The following is a 23,625-nucleotide window of genomic DNA, read 5'->3' as shown; positions in this document are numbered from 1 at the left end:
TATGTCAGTTTCCTAAACAGTTATAAGTAATAACTCATTTAAACCTAACAATCCCATGATGCAGATATTACTGTCTTCATTTTGTAGATGAAGAAATTAAGATACAAATTGGTTAAGTGACTTGTGCAAGATGATACATTTTGTGAATGATAGATCTAGGCTTTGAACCCCGGCCGTCCTTATGATTAAACCAGACTTTCTTTAATTGCCTATTTAGATCATTTCCCTTCACTACTCCCAAAATTTTCTTAGGAGTTTTTGTTTGTATTTAAGTGAATTAAATTCTGCAGTTGTGGCAATTTAGGTGGCTATGAGGTGAGGAGGATTTTTTTTTCCAGTTAAGTCTTCGTCATAAAGTCACAAAGCCTACTGTTTCTACACTTCAAGTCTTTTTCAAGGACAAGAAGAGGGATGTTTGTAATGCTTCTCTTCCCTGACTCCTAGGCACTTGAAGTGGAAGTTAATGAAGTTCTGTGAGGAGTAAAAAGTTGCTATAAAGACTGCTGGATAAAGGACAAATAGTCAAAAATAAATTTTTCCTTAGATCACACATACCTATTCATTCATACTCCCTCCTGCCCTTCTGTCTCTCTCTCAAAAAGTAATGCTGAAAGGCAGAAAAGATGTTTGCTGGATATCAGTCTCTGTGGATCTAACCCACCAAAAGCAATCTAATCATTGTTTCACTCACTGTGAAATAAAAAGTTTGCCGAAATTCGCATCCTAATGAACCCTTTTATTTGCATTTTATGTACTTATAACCTTTATTTGTTGGATGACTCCCTTTCAGATTTGCTATGGGATCATTTATGGAATGGGAGCTAAATCTTTGGGAGAGCAGATGGGCATTAAAGAAAATGATGCTGCATGCTATATTGATTCCTTCAAATCCAGATATACAGGTAATTTATCTTCTAGATAGTATTCTTTTCAACCATCTTACCATATTATATTTTTAAAAATTTGTGTAATGGAATTTTCTTTTGAAATATCAATTAGTCAGAAGTTTTCATCAGGCATTGTTAAGGGTAAATAATATTAACCTTATAATCACTTACTAAGATGTAATAATCTTATTTCATATTTTTCATTAAAGTAGGAACAGAATAGTAAAATGTAGTTGATGTGAATCTACTGTGTCACTGTGAACAACCCATAAAATCAGGAGTTGACTTGTGCTTTGGTTTAGATAGCTGTAGTTTGAAACAGTAAACTATTGAGTATATATACTAGGAACTCTGATAATTGCTAATTAAATATACGAGGAATTCTGAGAACAATTGCTGTTATAGAGCAGTTTGAGTATTGTCTTAAATGATCTTTTTTGCCTGTTTGTTGTGGTATAATTTATGTATAATAATTAGATTCACCCTGAAAAAGGTATATATTTCTGTGAATTTTGACAAATGCATATGGTCATAAAATTTACACCACAACCAAGATATAGAACCATTACTCTATCATCCCAAAAAGTTCTTTTATGCTCTTTTTAAATCAACCCTGTCCCTTATCCCTTATCCCCCTTGTATTGGTACTGAAGCAAGCAATACAATACTAGGCATGGTGGCTCACGTCTGTAATCCCAGCACTTTGGGAGGCTGAGGTGGACAGATCACGAGGTCAAGAGATCGAGACCATCCTGGCCAACATGGTGAAACCCCATCTCTACTAAAAATACAAAAATTACCTGGGCGTGGTGGCATGCACCTGCAAGTCCCAGCTACTCGGAAGCTGAGGCAGGAGAATCACTTGAACCTGGGAGGCGGAGGTGCAGTGAGCCGAGATCACGCCATTGCACTCCAGCCTGGGGGTCAAGAATGAAACTCCATCCCAAAAAATAAAATAAAATAAAAAATGTAAAGAATCAAGCAGAAATTCTGAAGTAGGAAAATGCAATTGATATACTGAAGAGTATCAGAGTCTCTTAATATAGCAGAATTATTCAAGCAGAAGAATTACTGAGTTTGAAGACAGGCTATTTGGAAATTCACAGAGGAGATAAAAAAGTATTAAAAAGGATGAAGCACACCTGCAACATCAGAAAATAGCTTCAAAAGGGCAAATCTTCTAAGAGTTATTGGCCTTAAAGAGGAGTAGAGAAGGAGATAGGAGTAGACAGTGTATTCAAAGGGATAATAAAGAACTTTCCAAACCTAGGGAAAGATATAAATATTCAAGTAAAAGAAAGTTATAGAACAGATTTAACCCAAAGAAGACTGCCTTAAGACATGTAACAATCAAACTCCCAAAGGTCAAGGATAAAGAAAGGATCCTAAAAACAGCAAGAGAAAATAATCAAATAATATACAATGGAGCTTCAATATGTCTGGCAGCAGACTTTTTAGTGGAATGAAGTGTCGAAGGAAAAACAGCTTTTACCCTGGAATAATATATCTGGCAAAAATACTAATATCCTTCAAACATGAAGGAGAAATAAAGACTTTCTCAGACAAATGAAAGCTGAGGGATTTCATCAACCCCAGAGTTGTCCTACAAGAAATGCCAAAAAGAGTTCTACAATTAGAAAGAAAAGGATGTTAATGAGCAATAACAAATAATCTAAAGGTACAGAACTCACTGGTAATATTAAGTACGCAGAGAGACACAGACTATTATAACGTTGTAATTGTGATATATAAACTATTATCTTAAATAGAAAGACAAAAATATTAATCAAAAATAACTGTAACAGCCTTTCAAGACACTGGCAGTACAATACGATATAAATATAAACAACAAAAAAGTTAAAAAGTGGGCCAGGCGCGGTGGGTCACACCTGTAATCCCAGCAATTTGGGAGGCAGAGACAGGCAGATCACCTGAGGTCAGGAGTTCAAGACCAACATGGTGAAACCCCATCTCTACAAAAAAATACAAAAATTAGCCGGGCATGATGATAGGTGACTGTAATCCTAGCTACGTGGGAGGCTGAGGTGAAAGAATCGCTTGAACCCAGGAGGCGGAGGTTGCAGTGAGCCAAGACTGTGCCATTGCACTCCAGCCTGGGAGACAGGGCGAGACTCTTTCTCAAAAAAAAAAAAAAAAAAAAAAAGGGTTATAAGACATTATTTGCAAGTCTCATGGTAACCTCAAATAAAAAAATATACAACAGATACACAAAAACTAAAAAGCAAGAAATTAAATCATACCACCAGAAAAAATCACCTTTGTTAAAAGGAAGACAGGAATGAAGGAAAGAAAGAGAAAAAAAAAAAACATGGAACAACCAGTAAACAACAAAATGATGTTGTCCTTAGCTGTCAATAATAACATTGCATGTAAATGGACTAAACTTTCCAATAAAAAGACATAGAGTGGCTGGATAGATTTTTTAAAAAAAGAAAAACAAGACCCAATGATCTGTTGCCTACAGGAAACACATTTCACCTCTAAAGATATAGACTGAAAATAAAGGGATGGAAAAGAGATTCCATGCCAATGGAAACCAAAAAAGATCAAGAGTAGCTATACTATTTATCAGACAAAATAGATTTCAAGACAAAAACTATGAAAAGAGACAAGGTCATTATATAATGTCTTTTACATTATATAATACTCCTTTTGAGTCAATTAAGCAAGAGAATATAAGAATTGTAATATGCACCCAGTATTGGAGCACCTGGACATATAAAGCAAATATCATTAGACCTAAAGAGAGAGAGAGAGAGATCGCAATAATAATAACTGGAGATTTCAACACCCCTCTTTGAGCAGCAGACAGATATTCCAGACAGAAAATCAACAAAGAAATTATGCTAAATCTGCACTATAGACCAAATGGACCTAATAGATATTTACAGAACATTTCATTTAATGGCCACACAATACACATTCTTCTCCTCAGCACATGGATTATTCTCTAGGATAGACTATATGTTAGATAACAAAACAAGTTTTAAAATATTCAGAAAGTTAATATCAAGTATCTACTCTGACCATAATGGAATAAAACTAGAAATCACTAACAAGGAATTTTGGAAAGTATACAAACATGGAAATTAAACAATATGCTCTTGAGTGACCAGTGAGTCAATTTAAAAATTAAGAAAGAAAATTTAAAATTTCTTGAAACAAATGACAATGGAAATACAACACACCAACACCTATGGGATACAGCAAAAGCAGTGCTAAGAAGGAAGTTTATAGCTATAAGTGCCTACATTAAAAAAAAAAGAAGAAGAAAAATTTCAAATAACCTGCAATGCATCTTAAAAAACTAGAAAAGTAAGAGCAAGGCAAATCCAAAATTAGTAGAGGAAAAGAAATAATACAGATCAGAGCAGAAATAAAGAATGAAATTGAGACAAAGAATACAAAAGAACAACAAAACAAAAAGTTGGTTATTGGTTGTTTTTTTTTTGAGATGGAGTGTTGCTCTGTCACCCAGGCTGGTGGGCAGTGGCATGATCTTGGCTCACTGCAACATCTGCCTCCTGGGTTCAAGCAATTTTCCTGTCTCAGCCTCCCAAGTAGCTGGGATTACAGGTATGTGCCACCATGCCTGGCTAGTTTTTGTATTTTTAGTAGAGACAGAGTTTTGCCATGTTGGCCAGGTTGGTCATGAACTCCTGGCCTCAAGTGATCTGCCCATCTTGGCCTCCCAAAGTGCTGGGATTACAGGCTTGAGCCACTGCACCTGGCCTGAAAATAAGTTGGTTTTTTGAAAAGATAAAATTGACATACCTTTAGCCAGACTAAGAAAAAAGGAGAAGATCCAAATAAATAAAATCAGAAATGAAAAAGGAGACAGCACAATGAATACTTCAGAAATTCAAAGGATCATTAGTGGCTACTATGAGCAGCTATATGCCAGTAATTTGGAAAATCTAGAAGAAATGGGTAAATTTCTAGACACATACAACCTGCCAAGATTAAACCATGAAGAAATCTAAAACCTGAACAGTCTAAGAACAAAAAAACCTGAACAGTCTAAGAACAAATAATGAGATCAAAGCCATAATAAAAAGTCTTCCACAAAGAAAAGCCTGGGACTCAATGGCTTCCCTGCTGAATTCTACCAAAAATTTAAATAACTAATACCAATCCTACTGAAACTGTTCTGGAAAATAGAAGAGGAGAGAACACTTCCAGACTCATTCTGTGAGGCCAGTATTACCCTAATACCAAAACCAGACAAAGACATATCGAAACAAACAAACAAAACCTACCTACCGGCCAGTATTTCTGATGAAAATTGATGCAAACATCCTCAACAAAATAGTAGCAAATGGAATTCAACAATATATTAGAAAGATCATTCATCATGACCAAGTGGGATTTGTCCCTGGGATGCAAGGATGGTTCAACATATGCAAATCTATCAATGTGATACATCATATCAACAGAATGAAGGATAAAAACAATATCATTTCAATTGATGCTGAAAAGGCATTTGATAAAATTCAACATTCCATCATGAAAACCCTCAAAAAACTGGGTTTACAAGAAACATACCTCTACATAATAAAAGCTGTGGGTATGATAGACCCACAGCTAGTGTCACACTGAATGGGGAAAAAGTGAAAGCCTTTTTTTCTAATACCTGGAACACGACAAGGATGCCCACTTTTGCTTTCATCACTGTTATTCAACATAGTACTGGAAGTCCTAGCTCAAACAATCAGATAAGAGAAAGAAATAAAGGACATCCACATTGGAAAGGAAGAGGTCAAATTCTCCTTGTTTGTAGAAGATATGATCTTATATATGGAAAAACCTAATGACTCCATCAAAAAACTATTAGAACTGATAAACAAATTCCTTAGTATAGTTGCAGGATACAAGATCAACATACAAACATCAGTAGCATTTCTATATGCCAGGAGCAAACAATCTGAAAAAGAAATCCAGAAAGTAATCTCATTTATAATAGCTACAAATAAAATTAAACACTTAGGAATTAGCCAAAGAAGTGAAAGATCTATATAAGGAAAACTTATAAAACACTGATACTAGAAATTGAAGAGGACACAAAAATATGAAAAAATATTCCATGTTCATAGATTGGAAGAATCAACATTGTTAAAATGTTCATACTCCCCAAGTCAATCAACAGATTTAATGCATTCCCTATCAAAATACCAATGACATTCTTTACTCTTCACAGAAATAGAAAAAAAAGAAAAAAAGTACTACAATTTACATGGAACCACAAAAGACCTAGAATAGCCAAAGCTATCATGTGCAAAAAGAACAAAACTGGAGAAATCACATTACCTGACTTCGAATTATGCTACAGACATATAGTAACCAAAATGACATGGTACTGGTATAAAACAGGCACAAAGATCAGTAGAACAGAATAGAGAACCCAGAAAGAAACTCACACATCTACAGTGAACTCATTTTCAATAAAGGTACCAAGAACATACATTGGGGAAAAGACAGTCTCTTCAATAAATGGTGTTGGGACAACTGAATATGCAGAAGAATGAAACTGGACCCCTATCTCTCTATATATACAAAATGAAATCAAAATGGATTAAAAACTTTAAGACCTCAAATTGTGCAACTGCTACAAGAAAACATGGGGGAAACTCTCCAGTATATCAGTCTGGGCAAAGAGTTCTTAAGCAATACTCACAAGCGCAGGCAACCACAGCAAAAATAGACAAATGAGATCATATCAGGTTTTAAAAAAACTGCACAGCAAAGGAAACAACCAACAAAGTGAAGAGACAGCCCACAGAATGGGAGAAAATATTTGCAGATACCCATTTGACAAGAGATTAATAAGCAGAATATATGAGGAGCTCAAATAACTCTGCAGAAAAAAAATCTGATTTTAAAATGGACAAAAGCTCTGAACAGACATTTCTCAAATAAAGACATACAAATGGCAAAGAGGTTTATGAAAAGATGCTCAACATCATTGATCATCAGAGAAATACAAATTAGAACTAGAATGTGATATCATCTCACACCAGTTAAAATGGCTTTTATCCAAAAGACAGGTGATAACAAATGCAGGCGAAGATGTAGAGAAAAAGGAACCATCATTCACCTTTGGTGGGAATGTAAATTAGTACAACTACTGTGGAGAACAGTTTGGAGGTTTCTCAAAAAACTAAAAATAGGCTGGGCATGGTGGCTCACGCCTGTAATCCCAACACTCTGGGAGGCTGAGGCGGGTGGATCACAAGGTCAGGAGTTTGAGACCAGCCTGGCCAATATGGTGAAACCCCATCTCTACTAAATATACAAAAATTAGCCGGGCATGGTAGTGGGCACCTGTATCCCAACCACTTGGGAGGCTAAGGCAGGAGAATTGCTTGAACCGGGAGGCAGAGGTTGCAATGAGCTGAGGTCACGCCACTGCATTCCAGCCTGGGCAACAGAGTGAGACTTCATCTCAAAAACAAAACAAAACAAAACAAAACAAAAAACTAAAAATAGAGCTATCATATGATCCAGCAATCACACTGCTAGGTACATACCCAAAAGAAAGGAAATCTGTGTACTGAAAAGATATCTGCATGCACTCCCATGTTTATTGCAGCACTATTCACAATAGCCAGGATTTGGAAGCATCCTCAGTGTCCATCAGCAGATGAATGGATAAAGAAAATGTACAGGTACACAATGGAGTACTATCCAGCCATAGAAAAGAATGAGATCTTGTCATTTGCAACAACATGGATGGAACTGGAGGTCATTATGTTAAGTGAAATAAGCCAGGCACAGAAAGACAAACTTCACATGTTCTCAGTTATTTGTCACTCAGCTAAAAATTAAAGCAATTGAACTTGTGGAGATAGAGAGTAGAGTAATGGTTACCAGAAGCTGGGAAGGGTATTGGGGGTAGGGGGTATTGTTAATAGGTACAAAGAAATAGTTAGAATGACTAAGAACTAGTATTTGCTAGCACAACAGGGTGACTATAGTTAATAATAATTAATTGTACATTTAAAGATGACTAAAAGAGTATAATTGGAATGTTTGCAACACAAATGATAAATGCTTGAGGTGATGGGTACCCCATTTTCCCTCATGTGATTATTATGCATTGCATGCCTGTATCATATGTACCCCATAAATATGTACACCTACTATATACCCACAAAAATTAAAAATTTATGAAAAATGTAAAAGCAAGGTACAAACTGGGAAGAAATATTTGCAGTACTTCCATCGAACAAAGGATGTATATCCAGAATATATGAAGAACTTTTACCATTCAATGCTCAGAAGCTAGACAATCCAATAAATTAAAAGTCAGAAAATTTGAAGAGACACTTTACCAAAGGTATGAATGACCATATTAAACATTGTCATTATTTGTCATCAAGCAAAAGCAAACTGAGATGCCAAAAACAGAGATGCCATTACAAAAACACTAGAATGGCCAATATTAAAAACACAGTCTTTTACGTTGTTCATTTATTTGTAAAATGGTAAAACTACTTTGGAGAACCGTATGGCTCTTTTGTGTAAAGTTAAACATCCATTTAACTATATAACCGTGCAATTCTACTATCGTATTTGTGCAAGAAAAATGAAAGCATGTCCAAAGGAAGGCTCGTATGTGAATATTATAGCAGCTTTATTCACAACAGCCAGATTCTGAGAACAGGCCACATGTCTATCAACAGGAAAATGTATAAACAAATTTTGTTATACCTCCACAACAGAGTAGTATAGATCAAGGAATAGTAATTAAATATTGATATTCAGTACAATATTGATGATTCTTAAAAATGTTTTTCTTAGCAAAAGAAGGCAGACACAAATGAGCATATACAGTGTCATTCAATTTGTATGAATTCATGAACATGAAAAACTTAAGAGTATCATAAAGCAGATGAGTGAGTGTCTGAGGGTGATCATGGGGCCTGACTGTAAAGGGAGATGAACATGTTTTGTATCTTGTAGTAGTAGCTGCAGGGGTGTGTATATTTGTTAAAATGCCTCAAGCTGTTTAAAGCGAGTGTGTTTTGTTGCATGTAAATTATACCTCAGCACTGATTTTTTTTTTAAAGTAGCTCTTTCAATTTGAGTATTTGGAGGTCTCCTATAGGAGTTTGGTAAGAGATTTTGTAGAAGTGCAGCCTCTTAAATCTCACTCTTTTCTTTCCTCTTTACCCAAAAATATCACAGTAATTCTTAAACAGAAAAAGATGAGAGTCCAGTGGCTTTTGGAAATTCCCATGCTATTGATTACATATCACCAACAGCAAAGGATTCATCCTGGAGATGCTTAAGACATAATGACTGACCCAGATTGCAAAGGATGAATGTTGGTCTAGGAAATACAAATACGTTGGAATACTACACTACACATAGTTTTTTTTTTTTTTTATTTTAAGAAGTGGGTCATGTTTATTCCTAGTGAAATATTTATCGTAACTCATGCATTAATTTCAGCAAGGTCCTACTTTGGATCATAGTGTAGATGGTAACAAGGAGCTATTGAAATGTTTTAAACCTAGGAATGATAAGATGAAAGAGTAAAAGGGGATTCACACAATCAACAGACACTTGTGAAAAGTGATGTGGAATAGTCTTAAGATCCTGGAATAAAGACACCTAGATATCTGCCCCGTTCTGGAATTTTTAGTTTTACGTTTTGTTTTTGTTGTTGTTACTCAAAAAACAAAGGCCATGTAGTGGCTCACACCTGTAATCCTAGCACTTTGGGAGGCGGAGGTGGGCAGATCGCTTGAGCTCAGATGTTTGAGACCAGCCTGGGCCACATTACGAAACCTCATCTCTACAAAAAATATAAAAATTATCCTGGCATCGTGACGCGGTGCCTGTAGTCCCACCTAGGCAGGAGGCTGAGGTGGGAGGATCTCCTGAGCCTGGGGAGATCCAGGCTGCAGTGAACCATGATAGCACCACTGCACTCCCACCTGGGTGACAGAGTGAGCGAGATCCTGTCTCAAAAACAAAAAAAACCAAAGAGTTAGAGTATTTCATTTCTAAAGTCTCTTTTATTTCTAACTTTTTGAGTCTAGAAAAAGTGAATGAAAGTTCGCATGCCTGATTTGACGATATGATATTAATGTTAAGAATCATCGTGGGGTTTTGGTGTATTTTGCCATATTTAAGCCAGTGAATGAAGTGAAGGATAGACTTTGGTTCTAATTAATTATTTCTGTATTTTCTTTGTAGGGATTAATCAATTCATGACAGAGACAGTGAAGAATTGTAAAAGAGACGGATTTGTTCAGACCATTTTGGGAAGGCGTAGATATTTGCCAGGAATCAAAGACAACAACCCTTATCGTAAAGCTCACGTATGTTGAAATTTTTTAGGAATTTTAACTTAACATTTCAATGACATGTACTTTTTCAGCAGAGTAAATACTACAAATATCCGTTTTAGGGATTACTGGCATATTAATTGGATTTTCTGTATAGACAAGGTCAACCATTGGTTTCATTAAGGACTTCTGAAGTGATGGCACATGCCAGTATTTGCTGAACAGAGTCTGGGGGATTAATGTAAACATGTGTTTACTTAATAATACTTTAAGCATGTTCTGTTGCAGTAAACCAATTATTTATTAGCTTAGGTAATAAGTTGTAAATAAACTTAATTTTTACATTTGCTAATTATTCTTTGTTTCCTATACCATATACTAATTTATCATATCATACCAAATTGCTAACATTCCTCAGAGATTAGCCAGTCACTAAATTTTGATTAATTTTTGGTTCATTCTACTTGTTTGCTTATTTTAAAAGCACTATCTGGCCAGGCACAGTGGCTCATGCCTGTAGTCCCAGCACTTTGGAAGGCTGAGGCAGGAGGATTGCTTGCGCCCAGGAGTTTGAGACCAGCTTGGGCAACATAGTGAGATCACCTATATCTATAAAAATAAATAAATTAGCTGAGTGAGGTAGTGCAATGCCTGTAGTCTTAGCTACTTGGGAGGCTGAGGTGGGAGGACTGCTTGAGCCCAGGAATTGGAGGCTGCAGTGAGCCATGATTGAACCACTGTATTCCAGCCTAGGTGGCAGAATGAGACCCTATGTTTAATTAAAAAAAAAAAAAAGGCACTATCTCATCAGAGATTATTAAGATATCCCAAATAGTGAATAAGGCTATTTTTAATGGCACTTAAAAGATTTATTGATATTTGCTCAAATTATGTTTAAGTCTCTTTTTGAATTCATTGGGATTCATGAAAGTATTCTGTGTACCTAAGTATTTAAACTTCGAGTATAGTTCATATCTTCCTATTTTAACTAGATGTTTTTTGCCCTTCACCCATAACTTTGTATTTTAGTGCTCATTAGACATTGTATGTAATGAAAATACCCCGCTAAACTTCTGTCTGGAGCTCAAAGCCTTCAGAGCATTAATGCTTTTAGGGACTGTGGAAGAATAGTTGGCTTTTTGTTACTGCTTTACTCTCTAGCCTCCCATATATCCACATGCAAATATCAGATATTTATCAGGCTTCTACCATATCTGTAAGTGAACTAGTAACTTTAGTTGATGGACTAGGAAACTTAAGTTTTAAGTCTTGGAAGAAATAATGCAAACAAAAAAATATATATGAAAACATCATTGATATACTTAATTATTTAGGTTTCAGGGAGAAGGAAAGACTTAAACAGATTCTTGAAGGCTAAAGTTTAGGCTGTTGGGAATGAGAAAAAGACAATCACAAAAGGATAACTGAGTGAGGACTGGCTAGAAGCCAAACTGGTAGGAATGGAGAGTTTGAGTTGTCACATAGGGGTATATAATTTTCTCCTGGATAGATGGAGCCAGCTAGAACCTAGGAGACTAAAAGGCTTCTTCTAAATGACAGAAGGCTTTTAGTGGCAGGCTGAGAAATTTGGACTCGATCTAATAATACGAATTGATTATGTTTTCTGGCATTTACATGATAAAAAATGGAATATGTAGTTATTAATATAAATGAATCATATGTTTGTGAAAATTAATATTATTGTACCTGAAGATGCAAGAGAGTAATAAGACTTTTTCATGCCAAATACTTCAGTGTTAAAGTTCTGATTCATTATGTTGCTGCTGAGGAAAAATATTCCAGCCCTCTGAATTAGGAATAGAGTAAACACAGCCAGGTTGTTTTTTGGTTTTTGTTTTGGTTTTTGCTTTTGTTCAAACTTTTGTTGTACTGAAAAATACATTCTCACACATAAAGAATGTAGATTTCACTAAATTATCACAGAGCTACACCTGTGTAACTACCATTCAGGGCAAGAAATAGAATACTGTCAGTGCCCCAGAAGCGCCCCTCATGCATCCTCCTAATCACCACCCATCACCTTCCCAGAAATAGCCACTGTTATAACTTCTAACACTATAGTTTTGTTTTGCATTTTTTTGAGCTCCATATACATCATATATGTATATTTTGTATCTAGCTTCTATCAAAATTACATGGGTAAGTCATTCTTGTTTCTTGTAGGAATAGCTGTATACTCTTATATAAATATACCATAATTTATCTATTTTTCTCTTGATGAGAACTTGGGTTTTCAGTTTGAAGCTAAGCTATTATGTTTTTGAACATGCTTGTAGAAGGTTCTTGGTGCACATATACATGCATTTATGTTTGGTAAAGACACAGTGGTGGGATTGCTGCATATTTTCAACTTCAGTAGATAAAGCCAAATTGTTTTCTGTGGAGATTATAGCAGTTTGTCCTCCCATCAGAAGAGTATGTGAGTCCTCACTGCTCTGCATTCTTGTCGACACTTGCTATTAAGCTAATATAATTTTAGCTATTCTGGTGGGTATAAAGTAGTATCCTGTAGTTTTAATTTGTGTTTCCTTGGCTACTAGTGAGGTAATCTTACAAATGAGCAACCTTACAAATGTGTATTAGCCATTTAGTTATTTTTTCATGGGTAAATACCTATTCTGGTTTTCTTTTTAATTTTTCTGTTGAGTTTTCTGCATTTTTTCTTATCAATTTGTAGGAACCTGTTACTGGTTACATGTGTAGAAAATATTCTCTCCTACATTGTGTCTGGCCTTTTCTCCCACTCATTAGTAATTTTAGGTGTGGAGAGAGGTTTTTGTTTTATTTTGTTTTTCTTAAAGACAGGGTCTCACTATGTTGCCCAGGCTGGTTTCAAACTCCTGGTCTTAACTGATCCTCTTGCCTTAGCCTCCTGAGTAGCTGAGATTACAGGCATTTAATATACTAGAAGTTGGGTATAGCTCAGATGACAGAGGACTAGAGAATACCTCTCATGTTACATTGACTCCCTTCCCTGGAGTAGACCTTTTTCATTTTCTTAGATATTTTGGGGCACCGGGAATGATATTCATATATAGATTACACCTGGATATTAACCCAGACTCCCTTCTCTACTCTTCCAAGATGATTAATTTTAGTAGGCATGGTTCCCTGCCAAGAAGCACTTGGCAGCAGTCATTTCAAGGAAGTTGTAACTGAATACCCAGGGATCTAGGATGTGCGTTTTCACTAGCGGCTAAGGATTTGCCTCAGCAGCCCATGAAAAGCTCTGATTCACATCAGAGGGCTCCATACCTGCAGGGCTCACACTCTATATTAAAGACCAAGAGGCCATTGGTATAGAGGGTGTGCTTAGGACATTCCAACCCCCCTCCCAAAGAATGATATTCTACTTATTTAGGATTAAGATTATTTTGAGGAGCAGATCTTTTAGAATGATGTCTAGAACAGCTATAACACTGATGAGCTAAATACATCTAAGTGCAAAGTAGTTTTTGGATGCTAACTGAGTAGTCAAGATATCTAAGCTGAAGCAATCTGACCTTATTTTTGTCTGCCCTAATGTGGAAACCCCAGAATCTAGAGCCCTGGATCATGATAGGTGTTATTCTTAGGATGCAGCCTAATAGTTGGTGTTCTGGGTCACATCTCAGTCCAGCTTTCCAGTCTGGCTGCAAATGTGAGCACTGAACTGTGGACACTAAAGGAAAGTATGAAACCATGTTGGCATATCTGGTGGAGCACCTGTTGATTGTTTTTTCTAGGCTGAGCGTCAAGCTATCAACACAATAGTCCAAGGATCGGCAGCTGATATTGTCAAAATAGCCACAGTTAACATTCAGAAGCAATTAGAGACCTTCCACTCAACCTTCAAATCCCATGGTCATCGAGAGGGTATGCTCCAAAGTGACCGAACAGGTTTGTTCATAGATGAGGCCTGTGCTGTAACATGATGAGAATAATTGTATCAGAAATGTAAATGGGAAGTATTTTTTATTTTATTTCTCAACAGTTCTCAAATGTTTTGGTCTCATGATGTCTTTATACTATTAGAAATTATTAAGGATTTCAAAGAGCTCTTGTTTTTGTGGGTTATGTCTATATATTTACCATATTATAAATTAAAACAGGGAATTTTAAAACATTAACATTTAAAGTAATTACAAACTCACCATATTTTGACATGTCACATATTTTTATGAAAATAACTACATCTCTTAAGAACTAAAGAAAATTCTTGATAGGTGGCTTTATTTTACATATGTGTAAATCTCTTTAATGTTTGGCTTAAGAGAACACAGCTGGCTGTTTGTATCTGCTTCTGTATTCAATCTGTTGTAATATCACATGTCCTGTAACCCTCTTTGGGAAACTCTCTACAGTCTGGGATGATGCATGTCTCAATTTGTGGGAGACGGATGGGTTTCCCAGGATGTGGAATTTCACTTCTATACCAGGACAGTTGGCCACTTTGCTGCACTCTTACAAGAAAATAAAACTGAAAAAGGCAAATAGCCTCATAGTGTTATTATGAAAGTAATTTTGACTGCAGATTTTGGGATCCTCTGTGGTCTTCAGACCATACTTTAAGGATATGTTGATATTCCTATTTATGACCTTCAGTGTTCTCTGGTCTTAGAATATACTCTTGATCTCTTTATCACATATGTTCCTTTGCTGATATTGTTTTCTTGTTCTTACTTTCAGAATATTTTCCCTGAGTTTTCCCTTTATTGCTTGGATAAATTATTTCTTGTACTAACAAGTACAGTGAAATTTTCTTTTTTTCTTCTGTCACATTCCATATTTCTGCTTTAAATACCATTTCACTGTCACTGAGATTGTCAAAGCATGACAGCAGACTTTTTTTTTTTTGAGACAGAGTTTCACTCTGTCACCCAGGCTGGAGTGCAATGGCACGATCTCAGCTCACTGCAACCTCTGCCTCCTGGGTTCAAGGGATTTTCCTGCCTCAGCTTCCTGAGTAGCTGGGATTACAGGAGTGTGCCACCATGCCTGGCTAATTAAAAAAAAATTTTTTTTTAGTAGAGAGGGGGTTTCACCATGTTGTCCAGGCTCTTCTGGAACTCCTGACCTCAAGTGATCTGTCTGCCAAGCTTGGCTTCCCAAAGTGTTGGGATTACCAGCGTGAGCCATCACACCCAGCCAGGAGGCATGTTTTAAATTTTCCTGGGAAGAAATTAAGGTTTGGTGCATACAGAGGAAGAAAAAGCTGCTAGAGATGGGGCAGAAAGGTCATGATTAGTTATTGAGGATGAGATTTGCTATTTCTAGAAGAGACATACATACAGGTTATAGAGAATAATACAGCCAGTTATAACGTGTTCACTTACGTACAAAAATACGTAGATAACAAAAGTTTATTTTCTCATTAAGTGAGGATTATTAATTTTGTCATCAGTCCCCCTTGAAATATCTGAGGCCCCTCATTCATTTTCAGTGTGGGACTATGTGTGTATATACACACACATACACATTTATATTTAATTGAGAGAGAATATATAATTAAACTTATTTGGGGAGTAATACTGTGCTGTGTGCTTTGGGGATTTAGAAGTAAAAGTTATCAATCTATCTTTAAATTTAAGTTCTATTTAAGAAAGGAGAGGAAGATATGATACCTGACTGAAGTATTTGTATTAATTCCACACAGCAGAGTGATAAATGTCAAAATGAGGATACAGACAGTAATGACTTTAAGAGTCAGTGGAAGGCGATATGGCTCTGTCGCTGAGGATGGCTTCATGATGTCATGCCAGCTTAAAGTAGCACTAGGTCAGTAGGGTGAAAGGAAGGTGAGCGTGAGGAAGCAGACCATATGGGGAACAAGAGCATCATGGCATTCTAGGTCAGAAGCCAGGTAGCCAAGGGAAATCAAGAGGGCAAAGGCATGGTCATCAGAAAGCAGAAAAGCTAGAGCATCCAGACAGTCAATGGTGTGAGCCAAGTGTGGCTTCATGGGGCAGATCCGATTTCAGCTGAACAGGTGAACAGAGGTACAGCCTTTGCAGTCCTAGTGTGGAAGCAGCTTGCTGCAGCCTCAGGTGATTTTGTTTGCTTACTGTGTGAGAGCCACCTCTGAGCAAACTGGCACTGCAGATAGTGACAGTTGAAGAACTCTCTCCCTGAGGGAAGCACCAGATACTGAGGGAGATGTTACTCATGCTGGACCTGAAAGATAAGTAGGGAATTTGGACAACAGAAAGGAAGATGACTACTATGAGGTTTAAGCAAACAAGTAAAGGCAGTTCCAGTAAAGGTGTTCATGTTGAGCTTTATCTTTTTGGTCAGAAGGGCATAATCTGTACCACTAGGTCCAGCTAATGAGGAAATAGTAACTAAGTCTAGTATATATTTTGGAGTTATGGCTACTGGAAGGTATGGATTATCTCCACAGAAAAACGTACAGACATAGACTCTTACATATAACTGCAAGGGGTTTATGTACTCTCTGAAGTCCACTTTGGGAGCCTAGGTTTTACAATTACTTGTTTGGAGTGTGTACGGTTCAATTGGGGAAGCACCAGTTCTATCACGATGACACTTCTGGCCATAAAAAGACATGAGGGAGTGTCCCCCTTAAGAAACAGTGCCTAACAATATTAGTTTGCTTTCCTGGGGCAGGAATCAGGCCCCATACCTCCCTGGTGCTATTACTCAGATGGTGGTTGGGGGACTCCATGGATAGAGAAAATGTTAGTTATTCATGAGAAATAAGTTGGACTAGAGCTTGGAGCAGAGTTCCTCACACCCCATTTACTGACTTCTTTGGGAGACTCCTTCTTTCTAGGAGGAAGTTTGTGAGTTTATACCAGATACTTAGGGTAGGTAGCGACCAGCAAGTAGTTATTTTCCTGATAGTTCTTATTCTTGTGTGTTTTAATCTTCTCATTAAAATTCCTCAGAGTTACTCAGAATCTCTAAAAACACTCTCCTATGACTTAGCGACATGCTGATCAGTTTTGCTCCTTTTTCATGAAGTAGGATTGTCACGAAAGAGAAAACTGCAAGGGATGTTCTGCCCAATCCGAGGAGGCTTCTTCATCCTTCAACTCCATGATGAACTCCTATATGAAGTGGCAGAAGAAGATGTTGTTCAGGTATTTTTGCAATGCTTGTGTCCATTTCATAGGAAGACAAGACACTGTATTGTCAGGCCGACAGCTTTGTTTCCTGTGCATGAGGATTTTGGAACTCTACCCTAGCCCTGGGATGGCTGTATAAATGTTGAGTCCTTACAGGTAGAAAAGGAGCTAAGAGTGTTCCGTTTTGTACTAGTTCTTAATAAGTGAAGAAATTGCCAATGCAAGATGTTTTTGTCTTGGAGGAATTAAACAAAAATTTGGAGTCTTTCCCTTAGGGTTTCTAAGCTCCAAGCATTCTAGCAAAAACTTTCAGAAATTCCTGCTCATCAGTGAAGAAGAGTATGAGATGTCTTTTTATTTATTTATTTATTTTATTTTTTATTTTTTCTGATTTAGCATTTTAAGCACCATTGGGTGAAGAGCTCCAGTCTGGTTTATAACCTTCTCAGGGGATGGTTTGGGAAACATTCTTTGACTGGGCAGCGTTTGTTAACTTCATTTTTTTTTTCCTTAGGTAGCTCAGATTGTCAAGAATGAAATGGAAAGTGCTGTAAAACTGTCTGTGAAATTGAAAGTGAAAGTGAAAATAGGCGCCAGCTGGGGAGAGCTAAAGGACTTTGATGTGTAACTGTGCTGTTGATGAAGTCCTCCCAGGGAAGCCTGTGCAGATGCAGTCACCTGGAAAGAACAGAGATTACCCTTTCCCCTACCTCAGGAAAACAAACTTTCAAGTCTTGATAGACTTAGCCTAGTAATTTTATAGTGAGAGTTTCAAACTATATATCAGTGTCTATAGCATCAAAAACTTCTGGGGGCGTGGGGGAAGTAGAATACCAAGTATAATAGTTACATTCACTTTCAAAGAGCATCTATGAATTTGCCTTTTGTAACTTACTGTGGCTTTAAACATATTCAGAACAGATGCTTGAAATATGCACTTAGCACTTTGGTTCCACATCTGTCTGGGTAAACCATGAAGAAAATGAAGCTGCTGCCTCTATCGACCCAGACAGCAGCCATAGGCAGATAAAGATTTGGTTTCATCCTGGTGGTGGTAGGCATTGTGTGTGACTTTTTTTCCTCTAATATCAATTTTACAGTATGGAAATAGTATTTTAAAATAGTATTGGCTAATAAATTATGAATTCTATAAAGTAGTAAGACTTGGTATGGTTGGAGTGTAGGAATGAATATTCATGAAATGTTTCTTATTGCTTTTCCTTCCCTAATTCATACAATGAATGTATTTGGAATACTTACATATTATAAAATAAACTATACCTCTTCAAGAGGTATCCTGTTCTGTAATATCAGATGTTTTTATTGCAGGTCAATATAATACTGCCAGAGACAGAAAATACCCCCTTATCAGTCCCTTAGTGCCTCTTTCTGTTTGTGGCATGGTGAGAAAACCCATGCTGAAAAGATTGTACTTTGTGATCCCAATCGGAGGGATGGAGCTAATCTTTTTGCTGTTGAAATAAAATGAATTTATGAGAAACTTTATATCAACAATTGTTTTGTTAAAAATTATAGTCGGTCTAAGAGTGTCCCTTATTTAGTTACTCCATAGCTTGTTCATAGGAAACACTGATTATATTCTTAATCAGTTACCAGAAGAGCTCTTTTATGTTTATTAATCAGAATAATGAAAAAAGATAGTTGCTTTATAAAATGTAATGCATTATCAGTAGTTGGATATTAATGCATAAGAGACTTAGACATAGTTTTTTTGGGGTGGCAGGGTGAGAAAGGCAGAGATGGCAGCAGTAAGAGGGAAGAATATCATTATTTCTTTTTCCATATTTACCTGTACTATGTTTCTCAGAAGCTGAAGTGCTGTCAGTATTCTGGTAGGCTTGAAAGATCTGGCACAAGAGAAAGCTCAATCTGTTTACCTGTGAGTGTTCTTCAAACATGAGGGCAAGCAAAAGTCCCTTCTGCCTCATTCTCTGCAGCCGTGGCCCAGCATGTGTAGTCACATGCATTTTCTCATTCTGTTTGACCTGTCAGCTGGACCTGAAACAGGCCATCCCCATTTTGCATGATTCAGATGTGCACAAATCCCAGTTACTATGGTTTACTTAATAACATGAGTCTCCCCTGCAACACAATTCAAATTTCAGTTACCAGTGGATATTAACTGTGAGTAACTGCATGAAATTCAAACTTCACTGATAGTTCTTCAAACCACAACCACTGTGTAAATAAGAAATGCACATTGTGTTATGCAGAATAATGCCCCCCACCCCAAAGTTCACATCCTAATTCCTAAAATCTGTGAACTATTATATTACATGGCAAAAGGGACCTTGTTGATGTGATTAAGTTAGAGATCTTGAGGTGGGGGATTATCCTGGATTATCTGAATGGTTCCATTGTAATCACCAGGGTCTTTATAAGAGGGAAGCAGATGGTCAGAGTCAGGGAAGATGTGACAACAGAAACAGAGAAAGATTTGAAGATGCTACACTGCTGGCTTTAAAGTTGGAAGAAGGGGCCATGAGCCAAGGAATGCAGGAACCCTCAAAAAATTGGAAAAGGTAAGGAAATGGATTCTCTCCTAGAACCTTTTGAAGGGATGTAGCCCTGCCAACACCTTGACTCTAGCCCAGTTAAGACCATTTTGGACCTCTGTCCTTTAGAACTGCAAGACAATTATTTGAATTGTTTTGAGCTAGTAAGTTTGTGGAATTGGTAGCAGTAACAGGATATTCATACATGCATCATGATGAGGACCAGTTACATCACTTCTTCCAAAGGCTGTCTATGATTGGCTACTTCACATCTGTTATTCACTTTACTTGCAGATGGCAAAATGTAGTTGTGTTGATTGCTTGTCTCCCAGTGGTAAATCCACATTATACAAAAATGGATAATCAAAAGTAGAAGTTGGCTAATAAAGATCAAAGTGTACCAGAGAAGTAAAAAATAACACTGGAAGTGAAATTCAAATTGAACATAAATGGAATTACAGAAGAACTACCTGCCTGGGAATGCTGACACTGCTGCTGTTTGAGATACGGTAGATAGGCAACCTGAGAAACAGTAAAGGCACAATTTACATAAATGAGGAAAATGGTTGTGACAAAAGGATAAAGATGTCCCAGAGGAAGCGATGCCAACAAAAAACTTCATTAATTTTTAATCTATAACTTTAATTCCATCAAAGTCTCATCAGGATTTTATATTTTTTAGATAGATAGTATCTTAAAACTCACCTGAAGAAAAACCAGTACCTGGCCGGGCGTGGTGGCTCACGCCTGTAATCCCAGCACGTTGGGAGGCCGAGGCAGATGGATCACGAGGTCAAGAGATCGAGACTATCCTGGCCAACATGGCAAAACCCCCTCTCTACTAAAAATACAAAAAATTAGCCGGGTGTGGTGGCGGGTGCCTGTCATCTCAGCTACTTGGGAGGCTGAGGCAGGAGAATCACTTGAACCCAGGAGGTGGAGGTTGAAGTGAGCCGAGATTGCGCCATTGCACTCCAGCCTGGACAAAAAGAGCAAAACTCTGTCTCACACACACACACACACACACAAAATACCAGTACCTATCAAACTTGAGAAGTAACAAAGATTTGTATCAGATATTAGGATGTATTACAAAGACATAATAGTTTCAAATTATATATAGGGGATAGAAATAGGTAAGAGTATTAAAACAGACTAAAGAATTTAAGAAACAGACTTATACATATATGAGAAATGATTAAAATGTCATTTCAAATTAGTGGTGAAAGATGGGCTGTTCATAAACGCGATGTAGTGATAAGAGTATCCATTGGTAAAAATATCAAGTTGGATCTCTATCTCAAATGCTCACAAAATACTCCAGATGGATTAAAAGCCTAAATATTTAAAAGAAGACTATGAAAGTAAATTTAAAAAATATGAGAATGTTTATGACTTTATAGAAATAAAAGCCTGCTTTAAAACAAAGTTCTAAAATCATAAAGTAAAAGATAAAACTTGACTACATTATAAAGAAAAATTTTCAGTATAAAAGGGACATCAATAAAGTTAAATCATGAAAGACACTGAACTGTCTAACCCAGGGGCCATGGCACAACAGCAAATCCAAAACAGATCCATAGCCTAAGTAAGGCTGAGTTAGCAAGCGAGGACCATATGGTGCTAACCCCAAGTGAGAGCAAAGCACACATTCATCAGTTGTACTTCAGCACATATCAGTGGAAGGTGCTCAAGGGTCACAACAGACCAGCCACTGTTACAGAGTCCCAGAGGATCCAAGGAGGAAGACAAGGACCAGCACCCCTCCTTCCTTATCATGAGTTAATATAAGCCTTCCCCTAAACCCAGAAGCCAATCTTGTAAGGAGGAAGAGGGAGAGACTACAGAATTCCTAGGAAGACTCAAAGGCAAGGAAAAATCAGTCATAGAAAGTAAGCTACATTTTAAAAATCAACAATAGACAAATGATCTGTAGTAGAGTCTGACTCCATCTTTTGATGTTTGCTGACAAGTTTTGAGCCTCTATTCTCCCACTTCCTCTTCTGTCCACATCTGAGTAAGCTGAGAAGAAATCCAATGCTCCCTTCTTTGGTGCCAGTGGGATTTTCAAACCCTGCAAGCCCCATGCTGCAACCCCTGGCCCACCTTCTGACCACAATAAAAACCCAGTCTCTTCCTTGTTCTCTCAAGTTGCCTTGCTCTCTGCAGAAAGCCTCACTGAGTAATAAACCTTTTCATATCAGAAAAATTCCAATTAAAACAATAAGATGCCATTTTCATCTTTCACAGTGGGAAAAAATGAAAATATTTGAAAATAGGTGAAGATGAGACTAATTTTTATACACTGGTAGAAGAATAATTTAGTCAACATCTATTTAAATTGTTTAAATGAGCATGCCCTTTAATTCAGCAATTCCACTTGACATTAACATCTTCCCTAGAGAAAACACTTGCATGTATGCAAAATACATGTGCAGATGTTCACTGCAGTCTTGTTTGTAATATCAAGAGATTGGAAAATATCTAAATACTAGTAAAGAGTGGTAGCAAGTTATGGTTTATTGACACCATGGGATAATATAAGTGAGTTAAAAAGAATGAATTATAGGTACTGACAAAGAATGATCTGAGACATAGTAGAGACATGAATAAGCACGTTGCAGCATAGAAAAATTTTTTAGAAGGAAACACAGCAAACTATAACTCGTTAGTTTAGATGAGTAGGAGGTAACCAAGGGAAATACTCACTTGATCTTGTCTAAATTTATCATATGACTATTACAATATGCATTTATGTATTATTTGTGCAATTAAAATACATTTTAAAAAACGTTTAAATAATGGTTGGATTCCCAAATCAGCTCACGAGACTATTGTTTAAGCTGCAAAGCCGCTGTCCATTTGCTATGAAAGGTAGAAGACAATGCCATTGAAGTGCAAGTAATACAACAAGATTGGAAATATTTTATTTTTATAACTTTATTTTGGAATAACTTAAAACCTAGGTAAAAGTTTGAAGAATACTACCAAGAATCCCAATCAAGTCAGAAATCACCATTCAAGTTTTGTTAATTTCTCCAGTTATGTCATTTATAGCAAAAGGGTCCAATCCAAGACTAAGAGTTGCACCTAGTTGTCATGACTGTCTAGTCTCCTTAAATCCAGAACATACATCTTTCCTTGACTTTTATGACACTGAAAATTTTTAATAGAGGGCAGATATTTTATAGAATGTCACTCAATTTGGTTTTGTTTATTGCCTCATGATTAGACCTTGATTCTGCCTTTTTGGCAGGAATATTGCAGAGGTGATACTGGGTTCTCACTGCATCCTGTCAGGTGGCACATGATGTTGATTTGTTCCCTTGCTGGTGGTGGTAACTGATCACTTGATTAAGATGGTGTCTGCCATGTTTCTCTAGTTACAGTTTTCTTTATGATTAGCAAATGTTTTTTTGTGAAGATACTTTGACTATGGAAATGTCCTCTTCCTCTGTCCCACTTTACCTCACTAGTTTTAGCATCCACTGGTATTTGTTGCCCAAGTCATTATGATAATGGTTGCTAACTGGTAATTTCAAAATTCCATCTACATTTATTTATTTGTTGACATTCTATTGTAAGAAAGAATTTTTGCTTTCTCTTTTTATTTATATTAATGTGGACTAGTGTGTACTTATTAAGTTACTGTTATGACTTTTGATGCTTTTTCCTTTTTCTTTTCATTATTATTTATTTATTTATTTTTGGGTAGACACAGGGTCTTGTTATGTTACCCAGGCTGGTCTCGAACTTTTGGTCTCAAGCAATCCTCCCACCTTGGCCTCCCAAAGTGCTGGGATTACAGGCATGAGCC

At 36.8% G+C, this 23,625-nt stretch overlaps 1 protein-coding gene across 20 annotated transcripts in view; it reads left to right on the top strand.

Moving 5' to 3' along the window:
* The window catches only part of POLQ (DNA polymerase theta), a 113,125-nt gene extending 94,327 nt beyond the window's left edge, over positions 1-18,798 (top strand). For 10 of the 20 annotated variants that reach the window (XR_010155305.1, XM_009446252.4, XM_063806144.1 and 7 more), the window contains 5 exons: positions 791-902; positions 10,113-10,237; positions 13,951-14,104; positions 17,189-17,307; positions 17,807-18,798. Coding sequence is in view for 13 of the 20 variants with exons in the window: in XM_009446252.4 (XP_009444527.2) it covers positions 791-902; positions 10,113-10,237; positions 13,951-14,104; positions 17,189-17,307; positions 17,807-17,920 (624 nt within the window). In the remaining 7 variants the exon portion in view is untranslated. The remainder of the gene's footprint in view (positions 1-790; positions 903-10,112; positions 10,238-13,950; positions 14,105-17,188; positions 17,308-17,806) is intronic. The other 10 variants (XR_010155309.1, XR_010155306.1, XR_010155308.1 and 7 more) reach the window with 2 other exon arrangements.
* The last annotated feature ends 4,827 nt before the right edge of the window (positions 18,799-23,625 follow it).

Source organism: Pan troglodytes, chromosome 2 (genome assembly GCF_028858775.2).
Source record: "Pan troglodytes isolate AG18354 chromosome 2, NHGRI_mPanTro3-v2.0_pri, whole genome shotgun sequence".
Lineage (NCBI taxonomy): Eukaryota > Metazoa > Chordata > Mammalia > Primates > Hominidae > Pan > Pan troglodytes.
The sequence above is the reverse complement of the archived record's forward strand: the minus strand, read 5'-3'. Positions and strand labels throughout refer to the sequence as shown.